The sequence below is a fragment of the Solanum stenotomum genome, chromosome 3 (assembly GCF_019186545.1).
Source record: "Solanum stenotomum isolate F172 chromosome 3, ASM1918654v1, whole genome shotgun sequence".
NCBI lineage: Eukaryota > Viridiplantae > Streptophyta > Magnoliopsida > Solanales > Solanaceae > Solanum > Solanum stenotomum.
The window spans coordinates 4436857-4457408 of NC_064284.1; the positions used below are offsets into that span (position 1 = coordinate 4436857).

General features: G+C 34.7%; 4 protein-coding genes across 6 annotated transcripts; all 4 read right to left on the reverse strand.

The window, feature by feature from the left end:
- Positions 1-666: 666 nt before the first annotated feature.
- LOC125858425 (uncharacterized) lies at positions 667-7348 on the reverse strand. The gene is made up of 11 exons (XM_049538199.1): positions 6958-7348; positions 6764-6832; positions 6491-6586; positions 6262-6386; positions 5607-5802; positions 4133-4308; positions 3298-3427; positions 2800-2960; positions 2009-2085; positions 1231-1282; positions 667-940 (listed from the first exon to the last, which is right to left on the reverse strand). The coding sequence occupies exons 1-11, from the start codon at positions 7246-7248 to the stop codon at positions 715-717; spliced, it is 1599 nt and encodes a 532-aa protein (XP_049394156.1). The 5' UTR covers positions 7249-7348; the 3' UTR covers positions 667-714.
- A 393-nt stretch (positions 7349-7741) lies between these two features.
- LOC125858436 (uncharacterized) lies at positions 7742-10015 on the reverse strand. 2 transcript variants are annotated; one of them, XM_049538222.1, is made up of 9 exons: positions 9999-10015; positions 9848-9965; positions 9623-9770; positions 9442-9535; positions 8742-8812; positions 8587-8664; positions 8313-8400; positions 8134-8186; positions 7745-8017 (listed from the first exon to the last, which is right to left on the reverse strand). In XM_049538222.1, exons 2-9 carry the CDS (start codon positions 9911-9913, stop codon positions 7923-7925), a joined length of 693 nt encoding a protein of 230 aa, XP_049394179.1. In that variant the 5' UTR covers positions 9914-9965; positions 9999-10015; the 3' UTR covers positions 7745-7922. The 2 variants fall into 2 exon arrangements, with proteins under 2 accessions (XP_049394180.1, XP_049394179.1); XM_049538223.1 differs by lacking the exon at positions 8587-8664 and having other exon boundaries at positions 7742-8017.
- Positions 10016-11305: 1290 nt separating this feature from the next.
- Positions 11306-13858, reverse strand: LOC125858434 (uncharacterized). The gene is made up of 8 exons (XM_049538220.1): positions 13713-13858; positions 13447-13633; positions 13159-13351; positions 12271-12341; positions 12112-12189; positions 11857-11944; positions 11671-11726; positions 11306-11551 (listed from the first exon to the last, which is right to left on the reverse strand). The coding sequence occupies exons 1-8, from the start codon at positions 13776-13778 to the stop codon at positions 11481-11483; spliced, it is 810 nt and encodes a 269-aa protein (XP_049394177.1). The 5' UTR covers positions 13779-13858; the 3' UTR covers positions 11306-11480.
- A 2093-nt stretch (positions 13859-15951) lies between these two features.
- On the reverse strand, positions 15952-18335 carry LOC125858433 (nudix hydrolase 18, mitochondrial-like). 2 transcript variants are annotated; one of them, XM_049538219.1, is made up of 5 exons: positions 17948-18335; positions 17690-17810; positions 17356-17574; positions 16980-17244; positions 15952-16900 (listed from the first exon to the last, which is right to left on the reverse strand). In XM_049538219.1, the coding sequence occupies exons 1-5, from the start codon at positions 18031-18033 to the stop codon at positions 16884-16886; spliced, it is 708 nt and encodes a 235-aa protein (XP_049394176.1). In that variant the 5' UTR covers positions 18034-18335; the 3' UTR covers positions 15952-16883. The 2 variants fall into 2 exon arrangements, with proteins under 2 accessions (XP_049394176.1, XP_049394175.1); XM_049538218.1 differs by having other exon boundaries at positions 15952-17244; positions 17948-18334.
- Positions 18336-20552: the final 2217 nt, after the last annotated feature.

The window sequence follows — 20552 nt, forward strand, 5'->3', positions numbered from 1 at the left end:
GATGAAAGTATCTTAGTTACCAACCAAAGATAGAGGTGGATTTTAATAAAGCTAATAATGAGGAACAAAAGTTTAGGACTTAGGTGATAATAAATTAGGATGAGACACTTTATCAAAGAAGTAAATGTATATTATGAGAATAAATTAGCCAAACCTTTCATATTGATTTTGACATGTTTTATATCAGCTAAGGATCTATCAAAAACAGTCTATTCTATTTTCACAAAATAGGAATAAAACAACATACACATCATCCTTCTCCAACTCCAATTTGTCAAATCTTGATAACAGTCTCACCTTTGTACAGACAACTGTATCAAGCTGTTACTTTTCTAGTGTGTGTGTGCCTTTCTTCACTTCTCATTATCATTACTTCTTGTGTTACTTCTACTTTAATCATATGGATAACCTGTTAAAATTGAACTTTACAGTAAGGTTATACTATTTTTTTTGAGTTGGAACCGCAGCTTTTGTTTCTATTCACTGTCGGCCACACCATCCAGTGCACATAATACATAGAACCCCTTTTTATGTACTGTCCACTAGAACAAAATCCTAGATTAGGAAAACTAATTAATTAGTTATTGGTTAAACACATCATAATCCTTGATTAGTATAAAAGGAAAAAAAAGGGTAAGAAATGGACAGGACATAGTGACACAGGGATAAGCAAACATACATGTACTGCATGAGTTAAGCAGCACGATATCGCAACTATTGCTCTTTAATTTCCTTGTGAAGAACAAAATTTGGTTTTACTAATCGTTTCTGCAGTAAAATTTTACTGTAACAAACTTTCACAAAGGCTAAAATACATGTTCCAAGTAGAACAGCAGAAAGTGATGTAATTAGCGGAAAACTCGGTAACGGTCTGTTTAAACTCCGTAAAGCTGTCGTCTCTGAGCTAATTGATGCAAATTTTCTACCAGATAGTCCACTCCTACAAAGTGGACAAATGAACATAAAAATACAGACAAGGGTAAATTTTCGGTATGCAAAATATTCCATAAAACTCTAGTGGAATAGATTTTGATATTCCTTCTTAAGTTTCGATAGCTTCAACTGAACTTGATTCTCATCTAGTTGCTTTTATGTTTTCTTCTTTCTTTTCATGTATGTCGATTCATAAATATGAGATCAGCAGAGTAATAAGGAAAAACTAATTAAATTTTCAAAAATAAGTTGGCATTTCATAATCTTAAAATGAGATGATTGCAGCACATAATGCACCTCAGAAAGTCTTTGATCGGTTTCCACAAACGTGCAACACCTCCCCTTTGACCTGCAGAAGCAACATCCCCATCCAGATTATTTCTTGGTATCCCTTTAGATAAAATTAAAAGGTAAAGAATAAAGAAACTAATAAACATTGTGTAATGTGACATACTAGAACTAAATTACTTTGGCAACTTAAATGCATCTAACGACATAAAAGGCAAGGGTTGATGGCATGCTTTGGCACATTGTATACTTGAGTGTTAAAGAAATGAGGCTAGTTTGCTTCTTGATGCACATTTGACATTATTTCTAGAGGATTCAATCTAGCATGGTTCCCTATTTTCAGGTTCAAATGGTAGACCACACTGATTCAAGCTTGCCAGTCATAATTCCTTCTGATAATTCATCACTGTTTTATCTACAAGATTGCTCATTGAAGAAAATAATAATCTACAAGATTAAGGGGAGGGTTTTAGAGAAAGGTCTACCTTTCAAGGGAGTGGATGAGGTGTAAGTAAATTACATGTGAGAGAGAGCTAAAGGCTTCGCTAGAACCAGAAGTTGTTGGTACTAAAATTCGTTTAGCATGTTCACTTCTTTGCATACTTCCGTACACCAGTATTCATAATTGTTTCTCACATAACATTCATTTGGGTCATGCCTTTGACACACTCTGAGTGAAATTTTTTCTTCTGTTTTGTGATATGGTTATTTGACTGAAAGTATTCCTCTTATCAAGCAAAGGTTTCGGAGTCTTTACAAGAAAGAAAGAAAGAATAAGAAGATATACCGCCAGATGAAACTGAATGATGATTGGATGTTGCTCTAAGTGAAGCCAACTTCTCAACTAAGGTGCGCTCTGTATCACTGACATAGAAGAAGGAGCACACATTATTGAACAGACACACATCAGGGAAGTATTTTAGATGAAAGCAACAAAATAGTGAAGATGCTCAATGAGAAACTATGTTACTCCTGCTCAAGAAAATTATCAAACTCAGACTCTGTCACAACAACAACAACAATAACAATAACAACATACCCACTGTGATTCCACAAGTTGGTCTAGGGAGGGTGGGGTGTACGCAGACCTTACCCCTACTACCTTGTGTAACTCAGACTCTATGTTACTTCATAAAATAAGGTTGATAATTCAAGACTTTGAAACAGAAATGTTGACAAATTAAAACATCTTTCATACCTTTTTGTTCAGATAAGATAAATCCTGATTGATTAGATTAGACAAATTTAGTCAATGTAATCCTTTAAGGAAGAAGCTAAGGTATATATTTTGTCTCATAAGCTAAACCACTTTTCACATTTACCACAGGGAACATTGCAGTTTCATGCCAACCTCGAAATTGTTGTTCCTATGTTGATTAATCACTTAAAAGAATTGATGGCTCATATAAGACATTGTGTTGATGAGATTTTCGCAAATAACTTTAGGAGAAGACAATGAGACCACGAAAGAAAACTCATCGCACTTGTACATAAAAACAGAAGTGGCAACTTATCCAATCCAAACTGATCAAATTGAAATCCGGATGTATCTGAAAGCTTCTACCAACAAATTCAAACCTGAGATTCTTCGGGATCTGAACATTTATCAGGAAAATATGATCTCCTCTCACTGAAGATCTATTCATGTCTGGCACTCCCATTTTTGACATTTTAATCTTCTCTCCAGGCTGACATCCAGGAGGAATCTGAAGATTTTTTGTACCATCTACAGTAGTCACCTGTAGGAGTCCAAACAGGAGTCTATATGAGGAAAACAAAGACCACCGGAAGTCATAATTGAGGTGATGTGATTCTTTTAAGAACTAATGTCGGTATTATACCTGCATGGAACTATCAACAAGCACTTCAAAGCTAAATTAAAATGCAAGAAACATACAATGACATTAAGGGGAGTTGTTTGGGGGCAGAGAAGGGGAGGGCAGGGAAACAAATATAGGGAACGACCGAAAGGAGAATTAAAATGTTGCTAGCAATCAATTCAAATTTAATTGTCTTTAAATTGTGCCTTTTTGAAAGAAGATAAAACCAATTCTCTTTTTGCAATGCTTTTATTACCTTCTTAACTGTCCCCAGAATGGCCTCAGTAAAATCAACATCTAACTTTGAGTACAGGTTGAGACCATCCCTCCAAATACCACGTTTTTCTTCAACATGGATGACCAAATAGAGGTCACCAGACATACTACTGCAAAGAAGACCAAGCCAAGATGTGAAGATAATTGTGAAAAGGAGAAAAACATATCCGCAATTCCGCATCTATCTCTCTGAGGCCATTTGAATACCCAACTCACCCCCCAAAAGAACCATAAAAAGTTGCAAAGAGAAACAGAATAAGAGAAAGAACAGAAAAGGTTGAGTTGCGCACACTTTCTAACCTAGGTGAGAGGTAAAACCTCAAGAAGTTTGGGCATATTAACAAACAAAACAACTAAGCTAGCTCCTAAGCGCATGTTCCTTTGAACTTCTTCTTACTTTTTCTTAAATAATTACATATCTACTACAATGAGGATATGCTTCATTTTGTGACTCGGACTTCCTCAAAATCTTCTGCATTCTCATGATCTAATGCACTTGTTTCACACATAGAATCAAACAGAAAACACTAACAGCAAATCAGAAAGAAGAGAATACCCATCCAGGAAAGTATCCACATAACACCAATATCTATAACTAATAACAAGCAGCAGAGGCAACATTTTGAGCAGAGCAGGAAAATCAAACATGTACTTAGACTGAGGAGCATGTTACTGACAATCATAATACTACTATGTATTAGTTCAATTAAGCTAAAAGTTCAAATTGCATATACTGCAGATTTTCTTGTGAATAGACCACATTTGGTCAAAGCATTAAGTTTCTACATGAAATCACATGAACTAGGAACGGTGACCTTTTCTTGTCAATGTTACCCTCTCCTCGAACTTGCATCGTGGCTCCATCATGAACTCCAGGTGGAACAACCACTTTGATACTTCGTTTTGATTGTACTTGACCACGGCCACCACATTTTCGACAATGATCAGTTATTATGTTTCCATTACCTCCACATTTCAAGCATGTAGATACCTGAAAACATGAATCAGCATCTAGAAAGCAAGTCAAGAAGGACCAGCAGACTAAAATAGTAGATAGCAGCAAGTTGTTCAAAATAACACACAGGTTGGATGTGCAGAGAGAACTTTTATTTTGTGCTTAAACAAAATAAAACATTGAGCAGAATAAATAAGCCATTTAGTGATCAGAGAAAAATAGTATTTCTTTGAAAGCTCCACTATCTTGAAACAGTAGTGTACATTACTTGCCATAGGTGAATGACAGTAACCTCATATGAGTTAATCCGGAAATTGTACAAAGGCCATATTAAACTTGTCATGACAATTGACAAACCAGTGGTGATAAAGTTAAAAAAAAGTAGCCCTCTTTTGTGCCAAGTAAGAAAGCATCATCTTAATATGGTTATATGGGGCACAAGCATTGAAAGGTATTAATGCTTGTGTCCAAAAGAGGGCTAGGTTCAAGCATCATCATAATACCCTTGAAAGCAGACTAAGTAAAAAAGCATCATCTTAAGATGTGAACCATCATTTTAATGATTGTGCCAAGTAAAAAAAAAAGACCAAGAAAATGGACAAAGGGAAATTTCGGATTTTTCTTCCCTTGATAAGTGGACACTATTTCTGGGATGAGCTAAAAAGGAAGTAGGACTATGCTTTTAGGACAAAGGGAATCATAGAGAACAAATAATCTGTATATAGAACAAAGTCTAAAGTTTTCATACAGAGAATCCCTCAGGAAAAACACCCATGTGATCATGTCCATTAATCAACAAAAGATACAAGCTTGCAAATTTTGCGGTAAAAGTTGGGGAACAGAATGTTAAAGAATGACAAAAGTCCACATCGGTGGTTAATGAGATGGGTGGACTCCTTATAAGGATTGAACAATCCTCCTCCCTTTGAGCTAGCTTTTGGGGTGTGAGTTAGGCATAAGACTTAATTTAACATGGTATCAGAGCAGGGCCCGTCTCACCCGATGTTGGGGCCCCCAAAAATCAAAAATTTCCCACGCACCAGATGCTAAGCACTGGGCGTGAGGTGGGGTGTTAAAGAATGACAAAAGTCCACATCGATGGTTAATGAGATGGGTGGACTCCTTATAAGGCTTGGGCAATCCTCCTTCCTTTGAGCTAGCTTTTGGGGTGTGAGTTAGGCCTAAGACCTAATTTAACACAGAACACATACAAAATAGCATTTCAAACAAGAAATCAATTTAGATTGTAAGATAAAAAGAAGATGAATAACAAAAGACATGACTACAATGGCATTTGACAATTACTAATTTCTCATGCAAGTATGTGAAAATACCTGAGACATGATTCCAAAAGGCGTTTTCTGTGTTTTCACCACTCCTCCTCTTCCGCCACAGTCAGAACAGACTTTAACACATCTGCTAGATTTAGCACCAGTCCCATCACAACTATCACATTCATCGAGACAGGGTACTTCGATGTCTCGCTGCCCTCCAAATATAGACTCTTCAAAGCTCAAATCAAGGTCATAACTGAAAGACAAGAAAAATCATCAAACACATATTCGGTTAATGAAAAGGACAGACTACAAAGGAAGATAAAATTAAACTTTTTCCTCTCGTCCTTAATTACTTCACGCATAAAACAAACCAAAGTTGATGGAGAAGTTATTCTATTTTCTTTTCCTCAATTTTCTTGCTTAAATTTCATTGATGCAGGTGAAGCCATGGAAGCTTATACAAACCTTCACCCAGCGGTATATAAGGGATACAACTCTCCTCAGCAACGAATGTTACTACATATAAAGAAGTGGTAGATACTCTTTTTTGGGGTGGGGGGAGAGTAAGCAGAAAGTGCCCAGAGAAGATACAACTACAATGGGAATCATCATCTCAAAACAGTATGTTTTCTGCATGAAAATATCCTAATATCACCCAGACCAGATATACAGATATACATAGTTTCAGAAGCAAATAAGCTTCGATACTCACCGAATATCAAGATTCTGCCTTCCGGTATTCTTGAAATCAAAGTTGAAGCCTCCCAATCCGCCGCTTCCTCCAAAAAAGGCACTTGATTCGCCAAAATACTCAGAAAACACTTCAAAAGGGTCCACCTAAGAGATCAGATAATGATGTGGGGACAGATACCAGTCATCATGAAGAAACATTGAAATATATATGAAAATTATGAGAATATAAACAAAGGTCAGTACTTTACCCCCTGTGGACCGCCACCCGGCACATCATATTCTCCTCGCAACCCTGCCTCACCAAAACGGTCATATGAAGACCTTTTCTCATCATCTGATAATACCTAAATATACACTTTGTAGTCAAATTGAAGACAATGAAAGAAAAAGATCAAAACTAAATTTTTACCAAATTAAGGATGCCAAGTGTAATGCAAAATTTCATTATATTATCAATACAACATAAAATGCCCTAACAAAAAAAACAAATGAAACTTTTTTGGAGGGAAGCACGATGTTACCTCATATGCAGCACTAATCTCCTTAAATTTTTCTTCAGCTCCAGGCCCTTTATTCATATCAGGATGATACTGTTTTCCAAGTAAATACAATGATTACGAAGCAAAAAAGCATTTGCCACAAGACAGAGAATAATGTAATAATAACAACTTACAAATGACAAAGCCAAAATCAATAAGCAAATAGATGAGTATACCTTGCGAGCAAGCTTGCGATAAGATGCTTTGATCTCTTGGAGCGTTGCATTTCTACTAACATTAAGAACTGAATATAGGTCGGAGCTGGACGACTTTGCAGCTGCATTAACAGTCACAAGGCCGCGTCGTTTCCGGTTAACGAAGAACGGGTTAGGAGAGACGAATTTGAGAGAATGAGATAAGGAGTTTGAAAATGTGAGGGTTTTAGGGAAGCTGAAGGTCGAGAAAGAACAATTCGTATTGATATTCGAAGCAGTGTAGAACCAGTTAGGGTTATGGATAGCCGGCATCGCCGGCCGGAATCTAGAGGTTAAAGGCCGGTGTTTGGTTCCGAGAAGGAACAATAGAGAAGCAAGGTAGTAAAGACCTCTCTCCAAGGGACAAAAAGGGTTTACATTTTCGCTTATGATAAATATACCTATCTTATTATTATTCCTTCCATTTCAAAAAGAATAACATCTTTTTTTTTTTAGTCTATTTAAAAAAAAATGACATTCCTTTTTTAATAACATTTTAATTTTAACTTTCCATATGACATGTTTAAAACCACAAGATTAAAAAGCAATTTTGTACCTTTGAGATAACTTTAATTTAAGACCACGAGATTCAAAAATCTTCTTTATTTTCTTAAATTCTGTGTCAATTCAAACTATGTCATTCTTTGTGAAACAAAAGGAGTATTATTTACGCCAAATCAAGCAATTTAACCTTAATATCAAATTAAAGTTTTTAAAAAAAAAATGAAAGACATGTGGAGTAATGATTTACGTAAAAGGATAACGAGACGTGAATATGGACTAGTCAGTTACACAATGCAAATCTGTATTAGCCGAATACCATATCGGGTACAAAATAATGGTAGAAAAACATCTTTAGACAATAAATTAGACATAAGGATCCATGCCATTACAACACATTCCATTTTTACATTCAAAAGCTAATTCTACTGCCCATGTAGCTCTTATCATCGCACAAAAAGCTTATCATCTCCACCCTTAACTGCTCCCTGAAGCTGATCCATTAACATATGTGCCACTGATTTGTATCCCATCTTTCTAGCTGTTTTGTTCAAAGATCCAACAAGAAATTAGACAAATTCTCAGAGCAAACTATTAAAACAACAGATACGAACGAACGAAAAAAACCTCAAGTGAAACTAGTGATGACATACAAACCTTTAAATGTGTTCACAGTTAGAGCTATTTTTCGCTTCTTTAGGCACAATAACCTAGAAAAACACGAGTAAGATATTGATCTATATGCAAGAAAAAGCCAAATGAAATTTGCCAGTATCAATATCAAAAGAAGTTGACTTCACAATCACCTAGGCCTGTTTTATATAACCACTACGTACCGGTTACAGAACCAATACGGATTGATGCCTTTTTCTTCAGTGCAATGAGGGCATATCCATTCTTTGTTAGCTCTCACCTCCTCCAGTTCTATCACATATTTGCACGGTATTAGTACTTATCGACATTCATAAATGAGAAAGCAAAGATCAATTTCACAGAATTCCCATTGTTAGGCCTTAAATTAAACAGAACAAAAGAGTAATGGTTAGTGAGTCAGGGCAAATGCTTTATGCTTTGACTTTTAGTTTCTAAAATGCATATCTATTGCCTCACCTTCACCATATCGATTCTTAAGACATTCTCGGCAAAGAAAACCATTGCTAGAATGACAAATTGAACAATCCGTCATGCCTGTATGGGAAATTTTAGACTCATCAGTATGCCAGCAAATTAGTTTACGGAAAGGAAAAGTGCTTTGTATGACCAACCTAAACAAGGTTGATCCATGTCCAAATCACCACAACGTTTACAATCTTCGTCATCACAAAATTTCTTTTCCCTGCATTAGCATTCACAAATTATCATTTTCAACTGATAAGAGAGTGACAAAATACCAGTGGCACACAAGCACAAGCTTATAGGTAAATGGTGATAGATGTGCGAGTTAGGCCAAACTTGGGCAGGTCAAAATGTCAAAGTCACAATCCAACCCGCATAAAGTTTCCTTGGTTCAGAACAGGTTGGACTAAGATGCGTCAAATAACATCGTCATAACACAACCTAATCTCCTCTCCTTTTGTATTTTGATTATTGAAAAATGTGAAAACTAATATATTCTTCTTAAACTATTAGCTCAAGTCCATTCATTCCACTCTCCAAATTTGATTTTGTATGTATATGTTTGGGGATGTATTATATGACCCCTTTTGATCTAATAGTTTGATGGGTAATCAAGTTCATTCCATTAGGTCAACACAACCAACCCATTTAAAGTTGGGCTAGTTACTAAAAATGAAATGTAAACTCAACCTCAAAAGGATCATAGCAAACAGCAAGCCAAGGGGCCAGCCATCAGAATATCTAAAATTTACTTGCTCAGACCTCAGTCAGTCAATTCATCGAACAGTGAGCGATAAAAAACTGTAAGTTGCAACATCAATGGCAAAAAGTTTGGCAAAAGTGTAATACATGCAGGAGTGACAGCAAACTCCCACTCTCAATCGATTGGAACGCTGAACCAAAGCTTCCTGATGAAGGCGCTCCTTCGTGCCATCATCTCCCTCTTCAAAAAGACACAATCTCCATGAAAAATCAATATACAAAGAAACACAAATATTTTCATACAGTAAATACACATAAAAACACAAACTTTTTGATGATGGTGCAGAGTCGCCTTTCAATCGATTGGAACGACGCAAAGGGGCGGAGGAGTAGTCCACTTTGTTGTGTTTTCTCTTCTCTGGTTTAGTTCGAAGCTCTCCCAAGATATTTTGAAGTCCAAGACTGGCAAACCTTGCCTGTACAATACCCCATGAAAATCAGCTACTATTTGCAATTTAACATTGAGAGAAAATGAGAGAGAGAGAAGAAAAACCTGATTTTCCAAGATTCGAGCATTTCGCAGTTCTTCATAGTTAGGTTTTACTCTTAGCCTTCCCATTGATGGCCTTTTAGGTTTTCAATGGCGATTTTCCCTCCTCTTTCTTCTACTCCTATAGTCCTATTATATTATATATACTCTCGACAAAAGCTGATTTTTTACTCTTTTTTCGGTTTTTCCATGTGGATGAAAAATAACATAGCACAAAATCAAAGCACAAGATACTTAAAAATTTAAAACTTTGTTAAGGAATGATGTGTCTCTCCATGGAACATTTATTGTGCTAGCTAAAAGACTATATTTGTCTTTGTCAAGAACATTGTGCCTCCAACTACTTCTCGAGAAAAACAAGGACGAAGACGGGTTCCTTTACATTATGTACATTGACAAAGATTTATATAATTATTATTTTTCTATTTTTTTTAATAAAAGTTCGGTTCTTCAATTCACCAAAGTTCTAAGAACCTTACACCGAACACCAAACCAAAGAACCGAACTTTTGAAAAAATAACACCGATACCGAAGCAAAAAATCAAATTAATTCGGTTTGATTCGATTTTTCGATTTTCCTAAATTTATGCCCACCCCTACTTAGCATGTCTTAACCGTCTCAAGCGACCTTCTCACGTTTTATTCCCAATGTGTGCTACTTGCATCTTTTGACGAAAGTGATCATTTCTAATCCTGTCTAATTTGGTATGATCGTATATCCATCTTAACATTTGCATCTCCATAACATGATATCTTGGATTTTAGCAATCCAACATTCATTGCCATATAACATAGCGAGTCTTATAGTTGTTTATATAACTTAGGGAAAATGATCAGAAATATATTCGAACTTTGATCGAAATTGCAGTAACGATATCAAACTTTGGAAATGACCTTTTACCCCCCTACACTATTTAATAGTGTATTTTAAAGGTATATGCCCACGTGGACATCATAAATATTGCATAAATATAAATAATAACGTGTCCACGTGTCCAGTAAATATTGCACATCTATACCTTTTAAATACACTATTAAATAGTGCAGGGAGTAAAATGTCCTCCATAAAGTTTGGTATCGTAACAGCAATTTCGACCAAAGTTAAAATATTTTTCAGACCCTTTTCCCTATAACTTATCTTTCATTTTGATAGGTATCCTTCTTATCACATAACACTCCAGAAGTACTTCTCCATGGCAAAATTAAGTATACATACGTAAAAAGGAACAAATTGTTTCTTATTCAAGGTAGTAAACCCCAACAATTGTGTTATTTAATTTTCATCAATCAAACCAATCTAAATTATTAGGATAGACAATACAAGTTCAAAGGAATGTTATCATTCAATTCCCCAATCACAAACTGGGCAACATGTTTCCATTTTTAACATGCATCTCATTCTTTTTAAAATTTATGTGTGGTTTTAAAACTGACATCGTTGTTGTGGATAACAACATGTAATTCCACAAGTGTTTGCTTCGATATAACCTCAAATGAAAGGGTGCTATAACTTTCATAATGAGGATCCTTGCATTACACAACCAGTGATTGGTCTTCATAACATTCATTTTTACATTCTGAAGCTAATTCTACTGCACCAACAAGAAGTTAACAATGCACTAAAATTAGTTTATCATTAACCCTTCACTGCTTCTTGAAGCTGATCCATTAACAGATGTGCCACTGATTTGTATCCCATCTCTCTAGCTGTTTTGTCCAACAAGGAGAGAAAAAAAGGAAAACAAAAAGACAAGAAATTAGAACACTATATAACAACAGATATGAGCAAACAAAACCTCAAGTAAACTAGTGACAAACATACAAACCTTTGAATATGGCGATCCCAGTTGGAGCCATCTTTCGCTTCTTTAGGCACAATGAGCTAGAAAAACGTAAATAAGCATGAGCAAGAAATCAATCCATGAACCAAGAAAAAAAACAAATGAAGTTATCAGTATCAAAAGAGCTTAACTAATCTAGCGGCTAGTCCTGTTTTATAAACCACTACATACCTATTACATATCCAATATGGATTGATGCCTTTTTCTTCAGTACAATGAGGACATATCCATTCTTTATTTGCTCTCACATCCTCCATTTCTAGTACAATTTGCACATATTTAGTACTAATCGACATTCATAAGTGAAAAGGCAGAAATCAATTTCATAAAGTGAAGAGTAGTGTGTACAACATGAGTGACTTCAAGATCAAAACCATGTGACTTCATATAAACTTCAGTATCTAAAGTGCATAGTTATTGTCTCACCTTCACCATATCGAACCTTAAGACAACCTCGGCAAAGAACACCTTGGCTAGAATGACAAATTGAACAATCTGTCTTGCCTGTATATGAAATTTTATATTCATCAATCTGTTTACAGACTAGCAAGTACCACAAAACAATAAACAATTTGTAAGACTAACCTAAGCAAGGTTGATCCATGTCTGAATCACCACATCGCTTACAGTCTGCTTCACCACATAATTTCTTTTGCCTGCATTAACATTCACATATTATCATTTTTAATTGGTCCTCGCGTGACACCTTCGCATTTTTGTGATACGTAAGGACAAGCTAAGCTATATGTAAATTCAAGTGGAAAAGTCACGCATCCTAGCAAAAAGAAAACAAAGAAGCCGTCTTGACTCTTGAGGGAAGTCCCTCAATTCACTGCACAGTGAGTGACCAGAAACTGGGATTTACAAAAGGTTTTAATCTATATACCTAACACTGTAAGGATTCTCTACACTATCAGTACATATATAGCAGATTACTTAATATATAATGATCTTAAGTAAACTTACATATATAGCAGATTACTTAATATATAATGATCTTAAGTAAACTTACATATATAGCAGATTACTTAATATATAATGATATTAAGTAAACTAAAAGTAAGTATAGGCACGCGACTGCAGAGAGTAAGTGTCGAACTTGCAACCTTGGATAGATTCTAAACCCTCTTGACCACTGAGCTACGCATCCTAGTTGTGTTGAGGGGGTTCATTTCAGTCTATATAATCATAAACATTGAATTTGACCTTATATATACGGTGTAATTTTTCGATCCAAGGGTTTCGGATGAACCCCTACCGTCCACCTAGATCCGCCCTTCTCATGGTTATAGCGGTGACTTTGTTATAGCAGGCTACTTGACAATTTTTACAAGGATATCGGCTCATAATTATAACAATGACTCGATTATGGAAATATTTTTTACACCATCCATGCACAGAACTTAAAACACTTCATAAAACAAAAGGCAAAAAACTAATAAGCAAAAGGGTATTCAAGAGCGTGTTCAAAACCTGCAAAAGTGACAGCAAATACCCAAATAAGGGTCATATAACGTTCCCCTGTCCTTGCTTGTGCAACGCCGAGCCAAAGCTTCCGGAGTAAGACGAAGCATTAAGCCATATTTCACTCTCAACAGAGGTGCATTAGCTGGTCTCTTCTCAATATCATCTTCATCATCTCCTTCATCAAAAAGCCCCAATTTCCCTAAAAGCAACATTCCAAAAAGAAAACATTCTAATTTCAAAATCCACACTTATGGGGCCAAAACAAAAAAGGAGAAAAGACACATAAATACAGACTTTTCGCTAGTGGCGCAGTGCCGCATGAATTCAATTCGGAAGAGTTGCCTTTCAATCGACTAGATCGGCGCAAAGGGGTTGAGAAGTAGTCAACTTTGTTGTATTTTCTCTTCTCAGATTGTGGTTTAGATCTGATAGATCGAAGTTCTGCCACAGTTTTTTGAAGTCCAAGACTGGCCAATCTCGCCTGTAATCCAAGAATGTCAGCTTATAACAAATTAACATTGACAGAAATTAGATACACTCAAATTGATAGAGAGGAGGACCTTGTTTTCCAAGATTTGAGCGTTTCGGAGTTCTTCATAGTCAGTTTTCACTCCAAGTCTTCCCATTCTGGCGTTTCAATGGTGATTTGCTTCTTCGTCTTCTTCTTTTTAAGGCTTTTTAATAGAAAGGGTGAGATTTTGAATTTGAAATTCCTAAGTCGACCGTTGATATTTGATATTAGAAGTATATATAACCCAATAAATGAATCCACATTTTTTTTTGAGGGGGGGAGGGGGGGGGGGGGGGGTTTTTAGAATATTTTTTTAATTAAACTAAAAGAAACGTTAGGGGTTTATTTAATCTTTCACATAGCGTTCACGGGTATATTTAAATCTTCTCACACATAAAACTTTTTTTTGTCTTGAATTCAACGATTAATTTGGTTTGAATTTTGATGATCAAATTTCTTTTTTCCTTCATTTTCTTGTTAGTTCTTCCATAGATGCTTGTGAAAAAAACTTTGCAAATGCATAGAATAAATAACAATTTGGTCACTTGGGATTATTGGAAATAATAAAGAAATTTGAGAGGATCATTTTAATTTAACTCCACGAGACTAAGCTAGAGGTAAATTCTGCATACACACTACCTTTTCAGATTTTACTGTGCAAGTATTCACTGACCACTAGATATGTTATTGTTGTTGATTCAAGCCCAAACTCGAGATCTTCGGTGAAAATGAATATACACTCTTGAGAATATTATATTTTACGTTTCTACTTCAAAAACAACAACATGCCTAAGTATAATTTTATAAATAGAATCTGAATTTACACCCCTACTTTACAAACAACAACATATCTGAGTATAATTTCATAAATAGAATCTGAATTTATGTTACTATTTTCTTAATAAGTAATAAGTAATATAAAGTATAGTACATTATAAAGAGTGAAATTATAGAATAAAAAAAAACCTTTTTTGTAATAGAATATATGTCCACTTGATTCTAACATGTCACGCACCCACAAGTGGATACTAATGTGAACACACAAAAACATGAGATAAGAAATCAAGATAAGTCTTAATACCAAATTTGTCTTTGATGAAACATAGACAACTTTGTTTTATAGTTAGGCTGGTGACATGCAACTTATTAAAAGATTTAATTTACTTTAATAAGTTATGAATCCCTTATTAAATTAAATTAAAAACATTAACAGCAAATGGACCTTTGATTTTGCACTAATATGAGCATGTTTAATAACCAAAATGTACACATCAAGGGGTCGTTTGGTAACTAATACTTGTGATCAAACGGGCCTCTAGACGTTTTGAAGTTTCTGCTTTTGTTATCATATTGATCTCTTGTGAAAAATATAATAAACTAACCATAAAAAAGGACTATAAAATCAAATCTCTCGTATTCATGTGTGTGGATATGTCTTGGATCGAATTAGTAAGAAAAGTTGGTCACAATCACACCACAAAACAACAGATAAAACAGAACAAAACTTCACTAATTCTTATCTTCTTCTTTATGGTTGTCACTATAAAAGAAATTAATAATAAACGACAAAGGAAAATACAATAATGTCTTAGAACTTCGAAACTTAAATAAGCTAATATCTCAATAGGTCACTAAGTTTTGAAAATCGAATCGAGTTAATATCTCTAAATGCCACTAAGTTTAGTTGTCATGAAGTGACCATTATTTCTCTTAGGGTCGTTTGGTTGGGAACAAGTTATCTTGAGATATACATAGTGCGATAACTTTTCCCATCACTGTGATATAAATGGTGATAAATAATCCAATGCCTACCTAATACCTCCAACCAAACACAAGTCCGAAATTATTATACCTTATACCTCACACCAATCGACGGATTATTTTATCACTACTTCATCAACCATATCTTGAGTTTTTAAAGAGATATTTGGTACATGATGGGTATGTCTTCCTCGTGAACTCCCAACAAACATGTCCATAACTTCATTAAACAAAACCATATGGTTCTCAAAGACACTCCACGACTCATGGATGCTTCCAACAAAATAATTCTAAACCATGTTTCTTTCTTTCATAGCAATTTCCTTGTAATGTAATGTTATGTTATACAGTCAACTGCAATTTGCTTCATTATTATTTTCTATCATGTCGGCAATGATATGTTGAACTGGTCTCTTTTCTAGAGCTTAAAATAAAACTATAGCATATGGTTGGTAAATGAGTCTGAAAAATCAAGTTCCTCACCTATCCATCCCAACAGTAGTAAATTTGTCCAGAACTCAGACAAGTCAAGATCATCATATCCATTAATTTATACTTCAATCATTGAATCAACAGGGTAATGTCAACAACTAGGGACAATTTTTTTGGGTTCAATTTTGGTGTTCTTTTACATAGAACTAAATGATCATATGTACATCTTGTAACAACAAAAAAGAATTAAAGAATGAAGTTAGAAACTTATGCGATTAACCTCTAAATATCTCTATCCTGAAAGATCTCTCTATCAAGCATAACCTATAGCTGGAGTTTGAGAATGGTGTATAATACATAGATAGACACTCAAACTTGGCCTCGACTGAACGCTCCAAGGAGGGTGCATATATAGACACTTCAACTCGTCTCCACTATGTCAGTTGAACACTAAGCTTAAAGAAATAATCATCTGGACGCATCCAAAATTTATGTGTCATGTCAGCATCATGTGTCCACTCCCAAAGTTGGATTGTCTACTTGCCAATTGAGGCCGAATTTGTGTGCCTATGTATGTATTATGCCTTTGAGAAACTGGATTAGTTTCTCTTTGAATCATCTAAAGCAAGGTTAACTCAAACTTCTTATCTGGTTAAAGGGGCAATATAGAGAATCCTATCAGGCAGGGATTTGAAAAGTTCTTTCTCTGGTGCAAAATACTGCTGCCTGTAAATGCATCCATAGATTATTGTCCTTTCTTTGCAGATTGTGGGTAACAATGCCAAGTCCTGCATTTTTAGAGTCATCAAAATTTCTGTCGACAGCGTTCCAAGGTTCTTTCTTTCTCCTTTACATAATGCTGGTTCTTGGCTCCCAACTCGTCAAGAATTCTATAGGATAGGCGTCCCTGGTTCCTCATTCTCAGTTATTAGAAGTCTTGAGGTTCTTCCATCATTTGTTTGCTAGCTGAAAGCAGCAATGCTTATTCTTCCCAATTTTTCATTGAACATCTTCTGGGCTTTGGTGCTCATGGTTGCTTCTTCACTGAACATTGAGTTGGCTACATTACTAATTTCATTGAAAAACGGCTTTCGCCTTGCTTCTTCATTGAACATGAGCTTACCTAGAGAAGGCTTAGCTACAAGGCTAATTCTCAGCTCCTCCTCACAGGTCAAGTCATTAGCTTCAATGCTGATTACTGGTTCTTCATAAAACATTGTGTTAGAATTAGATACAGTAGCAACTGTCTGTTCATAGCACAATTCATCGAAAGGGCATGTCTGAAGCTCATCGTCTTTATTTCTCTTTGTGAGCTTAGAGGCAAAGACATCTAAAGCTTCCTTCATCCAGGAATGCCAACATACTTCTCTTGCTTCACTAAATTTCAACTGCAAGATAAAATCAAATATAACATCAGGATACACTATCCAACTAACAAATTACACAAATCAAAGTGATTCGAGATCACAGCAGCTAAGATATGCAGATTCACAACTTACCCATAGACGTTTTCGGACAGTTTTCTCAGGCCAATCTTCTAGTTCTTCTGTGACAAGCAAAGGAAACATATGCCCCTGATGAAATGTCCCTTGGCTTTTGCTCTTAAAACTCCAAGTACCTAAATACTCCTGAACCTCAACATCACCAATTACACCAGATTCCTCAAAAGTCTCTCTTAAAGCAGCATCTTCTAATGCCTCATCAGTTTCCCAACCACCCTGTAATTTCATCACAAAACAAAAAATGTCAAATCCAAGAATGATTAAGAATAGTATCCAAACTCTAAATAGGGAGCCAAATACAAAAAACAAACAAACTGGATTGAAATTATACCTTAGGGAACATCCACTTTGAACTCTTCTGTGAGCTGATCAATAAGAATTCCAAATCATCAATTTGGGTCCCCTGAACTGTAGATGATTGATTGGTTTTTCTATATCTGTACGGAATGCATCTGCACCATTGGTAAAAATTTAAAGAAAAATCAGATCAACATACCCAGAAATTGATTTCAAAATTAAACACAACCCCACATAAAAAGATTTCAACTTTCTTGAAATAAAACCAAAAAAATCAAAAATTAATACGCACCCAACAACTTGACGACATCCATCATTGTATCTCTGCAAGTCTCTTCCTGTTCTTGAGATCATAGATAAGGTTTTCGTCATTGCCATATCGAAATAACTCCACAAACAAAAGACACCCTTTTCTCTGTTCTTTCTAAAGAAGAAAACCCTCCAAATCAAGAAGGAGATATATATAAATACAGAACTGCAAATTAGGGTCGTTATGGAGAGGGGGGGAAAAGGGAACAAAATCCAGTTGGAATTAATCTGTATTTAGTCTACAAAACAGGAAAGATCAGATTTTTGTGAGATTAGATGATGAAAAGAAGCTAAAAAGACAGATTTTAGTATATTTTGTTTTGTAATTTGTTGTGTGTATTAATAATATGAGAAGCTATGCTAAAACTGTGTGTGTCCACTCCTTTAAATAGAAAATGAAGATAGTGATTTATAGAATTTTCGTGAGAGGGGGGCCAATTGGGGAAAAGTGGGCAAATTGAGCGTGGGTCAATCATTATTTTATGTTCTTTGTAATTTTCTGAGAAGGCCGTGTTTATTTTATATTACGGGTCGTTTGGTGGGTGGGATGTGATAAGTAATTTATTTTATTATTTATATTAAAATAATTGAGTAAAATATAATAACAATAACATATTTATTGAAATTTCATCAATATATGCATATAGAAGTATAAATATTGTTCCCACAAGACCTTCCGTTCAAATGGAATAAGTTCGAGTAAAAGAAAAAGAAAACAGTGATGAAACATAACAATTAATATGAAAAGTAGTGCATAACCTACTAGAAAGGAACAATAACAACATCAAAAATCAAAATGATGCGATGTGAAACACAAAAACATGAATAGTACTACGAGATACACCAACAAACTTAAACATTCAACGCTCCATATCTTCCCATCTAAAATTATATTCTTAAAATGAAATAATGCTGAAATTAAATAATACTACTTATTACCAAACATATGATAAAATAACATCATAAAACACGTAGAGATTATAATTTTTATCTCACCGATCAAACAATTGCCTTAAAGTAATAAACATTATTATTAGGGTTGTTGTTGGGTGAAGACTATAAATAGGTCCCCACCTAACATAAATGTGTATAAAATATAAGTATATTGTTGTAACGCGTTACGAGTCGCTATCGTAAGGGTTCTGTAATCCGAGGGTCTAATCACTCGGTATTTGTGACCAGCAATAGTTATTCCCTAATTCGTCACTTCAACTTCCGCCCCAAACTCGGCTTATACACGCTTATGACTTTGGTTATCACTCGAACCACGATGCTTCCTTCCAATAATCTCTTTTATTAGGGTTAGATGTAGCTCATAAGCAACAGGTTCACGTGAATTTATTATAAACGTTTTATGGGACATCTTATTTGATTCCATCGAAGAAGAAAAAAATTAAGGATATGAAACCGATAGAAGCAACACAGGGCAGACTCAACAACATTGGGGGACCTAAAGCGAAACTTAAGGGAGGGGCCTTAATATTTTTTTCATCATAAATACTTGTATTTGATATCTACTTTTGTAGCTATTTTAGATGTGAAGTCATTTGGTATTGTATTTTAATCAATTTGTTTTAATAATTTCTTTTCAAATGATGATATAGCTAATTCATTCAATCTCTCTTTAGACATTATTGATCTTAAAGAAGATTTAATCAATTTTAATTTCGCAAAAAACTTCTTTCGGCTGAGGCAATAATTACAGGAACTGTTAACATTATTCTATAAGCAATATGTGTATTTGGAAAAGAATCAAGTCTTTTTATTTGATTGAGTATTTTAATTAGATCATTATCTTCTACTTGTATTATTTCTCTTAACACTTTTAATTCAAAAAATGAATCTAAACCATCAATATCAGAATAACTATCACATGATAAAGAAAGTTCAAAGTTAAGAAAATATATTTTTTTTAATTCTCATCATCTAGTGATCTCAATATTTTACCAATAAATAAGAAATCAAAAATACTTTCATATACTTCAATTGGTTCAAATCTATTTTGAAGTGAAAAAATAGTTTGATCTACTCTACATATATAAAACAATTAATTCTAAAAGGTTCTTCAAGGGACTTTGTGACTTCGCTATCCACATTTTCATCAAATTGTTTCTTACAAAATTCAGGTTTATTTTCATCTCATATGCAATTTTCTTAGTAGAAATCATAACATTCATAGTACATATAATTATTTTTTAAAAATAACATATATAAGTTTTAAAATGGGGGCCCCAAAATATATGGGGACCCAAGCGATGGCTTTAGTAGCCTAGGGTTAAGACAACCCTGATTAGCAACATACAATAGCATATCAAGTGTAATCACACAAAGTGGGGCTTGGGAGAAGATAATATATGTTCGCAGACCTTACCACTATCTTGGAGGTAAAGAGTTTATTTTCGATGGAAGGAATAAGACGTTTCCATTTAATTTACATACATTTTTATAAATATGTATTAGGTAACTTTAGTAAAAATATTTAAAATTTGATAGTATCAAGTTCACAACTTCAGTAAAAAAATAATTATCTACAACTCGATATTATATGTAATAGTTCAATTCATTAGTGATATTGTCCTCCTTTAAGC

What these genes read in the sequence shown, in the direction of transcription:
- LOC125858425 (XM_049538199.1), bottom strand. Translation starts at nt 7,248, where the DNA reads ATGCCGGCTATCCATAACCCTAACTGGTTCTACACTGCTTCGAATATC. An exon ending in TTCTGGGGACAGTTAAGAAG is followed by an intron (nt 2,961 to 3,297) that starts GTAATAAAAGCA and finishes GGACTCCTACAG; the next exon opens with GTGACTACTGTAGATGGTAC. An exon ending in CCGATCAAAGACTTTCTGAG is followed by an intron (nt 941 to 1,230) that starts GTGCATTATGTG and finishes TCCACTTTGTAG; the next exon opens with GAGTGGACTATCTGGTAGAA.
- LOC125858436 (XM_049538222.1), bottom strand. Translation starts at nt 9,913, where the DNA reads ATGGGAAGGCTAAGAGTAAAACCTAACTATGAAGAACTGCGAAATGCT. An exon ending in CATGGATCAACCTTGTTTAG is followed by an intron (nt 8,665 to 8,741) that starts GTTGGTCATACA and finishes TTTCCCATACAG; the next exon opens with GCATGACGGATTGTTCAATT. An exon ending in TAAGAATCGATATGGTGAAG is followed by an intron (nt 8,401 to 8,586) that starts GTGAGGCAATAG and finishes AATATGTGATAG; the next exon opens with AACTGGAGGAGGTGAGAGCT.
- LOC125858434 (XM_049538220.1), bottom strand. Translation starts at nt 13,778, where the DNA reads ATGGGAAGACTTGGAGTGAAAACTGACTATGAAGAACTCCGAAACGCT. An exon ending in CACTGCGCCACTAGCGAAAA is followed by an intron (nt 13,352 to 13,446) that starts GTCTGTATTTAT and finishes TGTTGCTTTTAG; the next exon opens with GGAAATTGGGGCTTTTTGAT. An exon ending in TGGGATCGCCATATTCAAAG is followed by an intron (nt 11,552 to 11,670) that starts GTTTGTATGTTT and finishes TGGACAAAACAG; the next exon opens with CTAGAGAGATGGGATACAAA.
- LOC125858433 (XM_049538218.1), bottom strand. Translation starts at nt 18,033, where the DNA reads ATGGCAATGACGAAAACCTTATCTATGATCTCAAGAACAGGAAGAGAC. An exon ending in CAAAGTGGATGTTCCCTAAG is followed by an intron (nt 17,575 to 17,689) that starts GTATAATTTCAA and finishes ATGAAATTACAG; the next exon opens with GGTGGTTGGGAAACTGATGA. An exon ending in CTGTCCGAAAACGTCTATGG is followed by an intron (nt 17,245 to 17,355) that starts GTAAGTTGTGAA and finishes TTTATCTTGCAG; the next exon opens with TTGAAATTTAGTGAAGCAAG.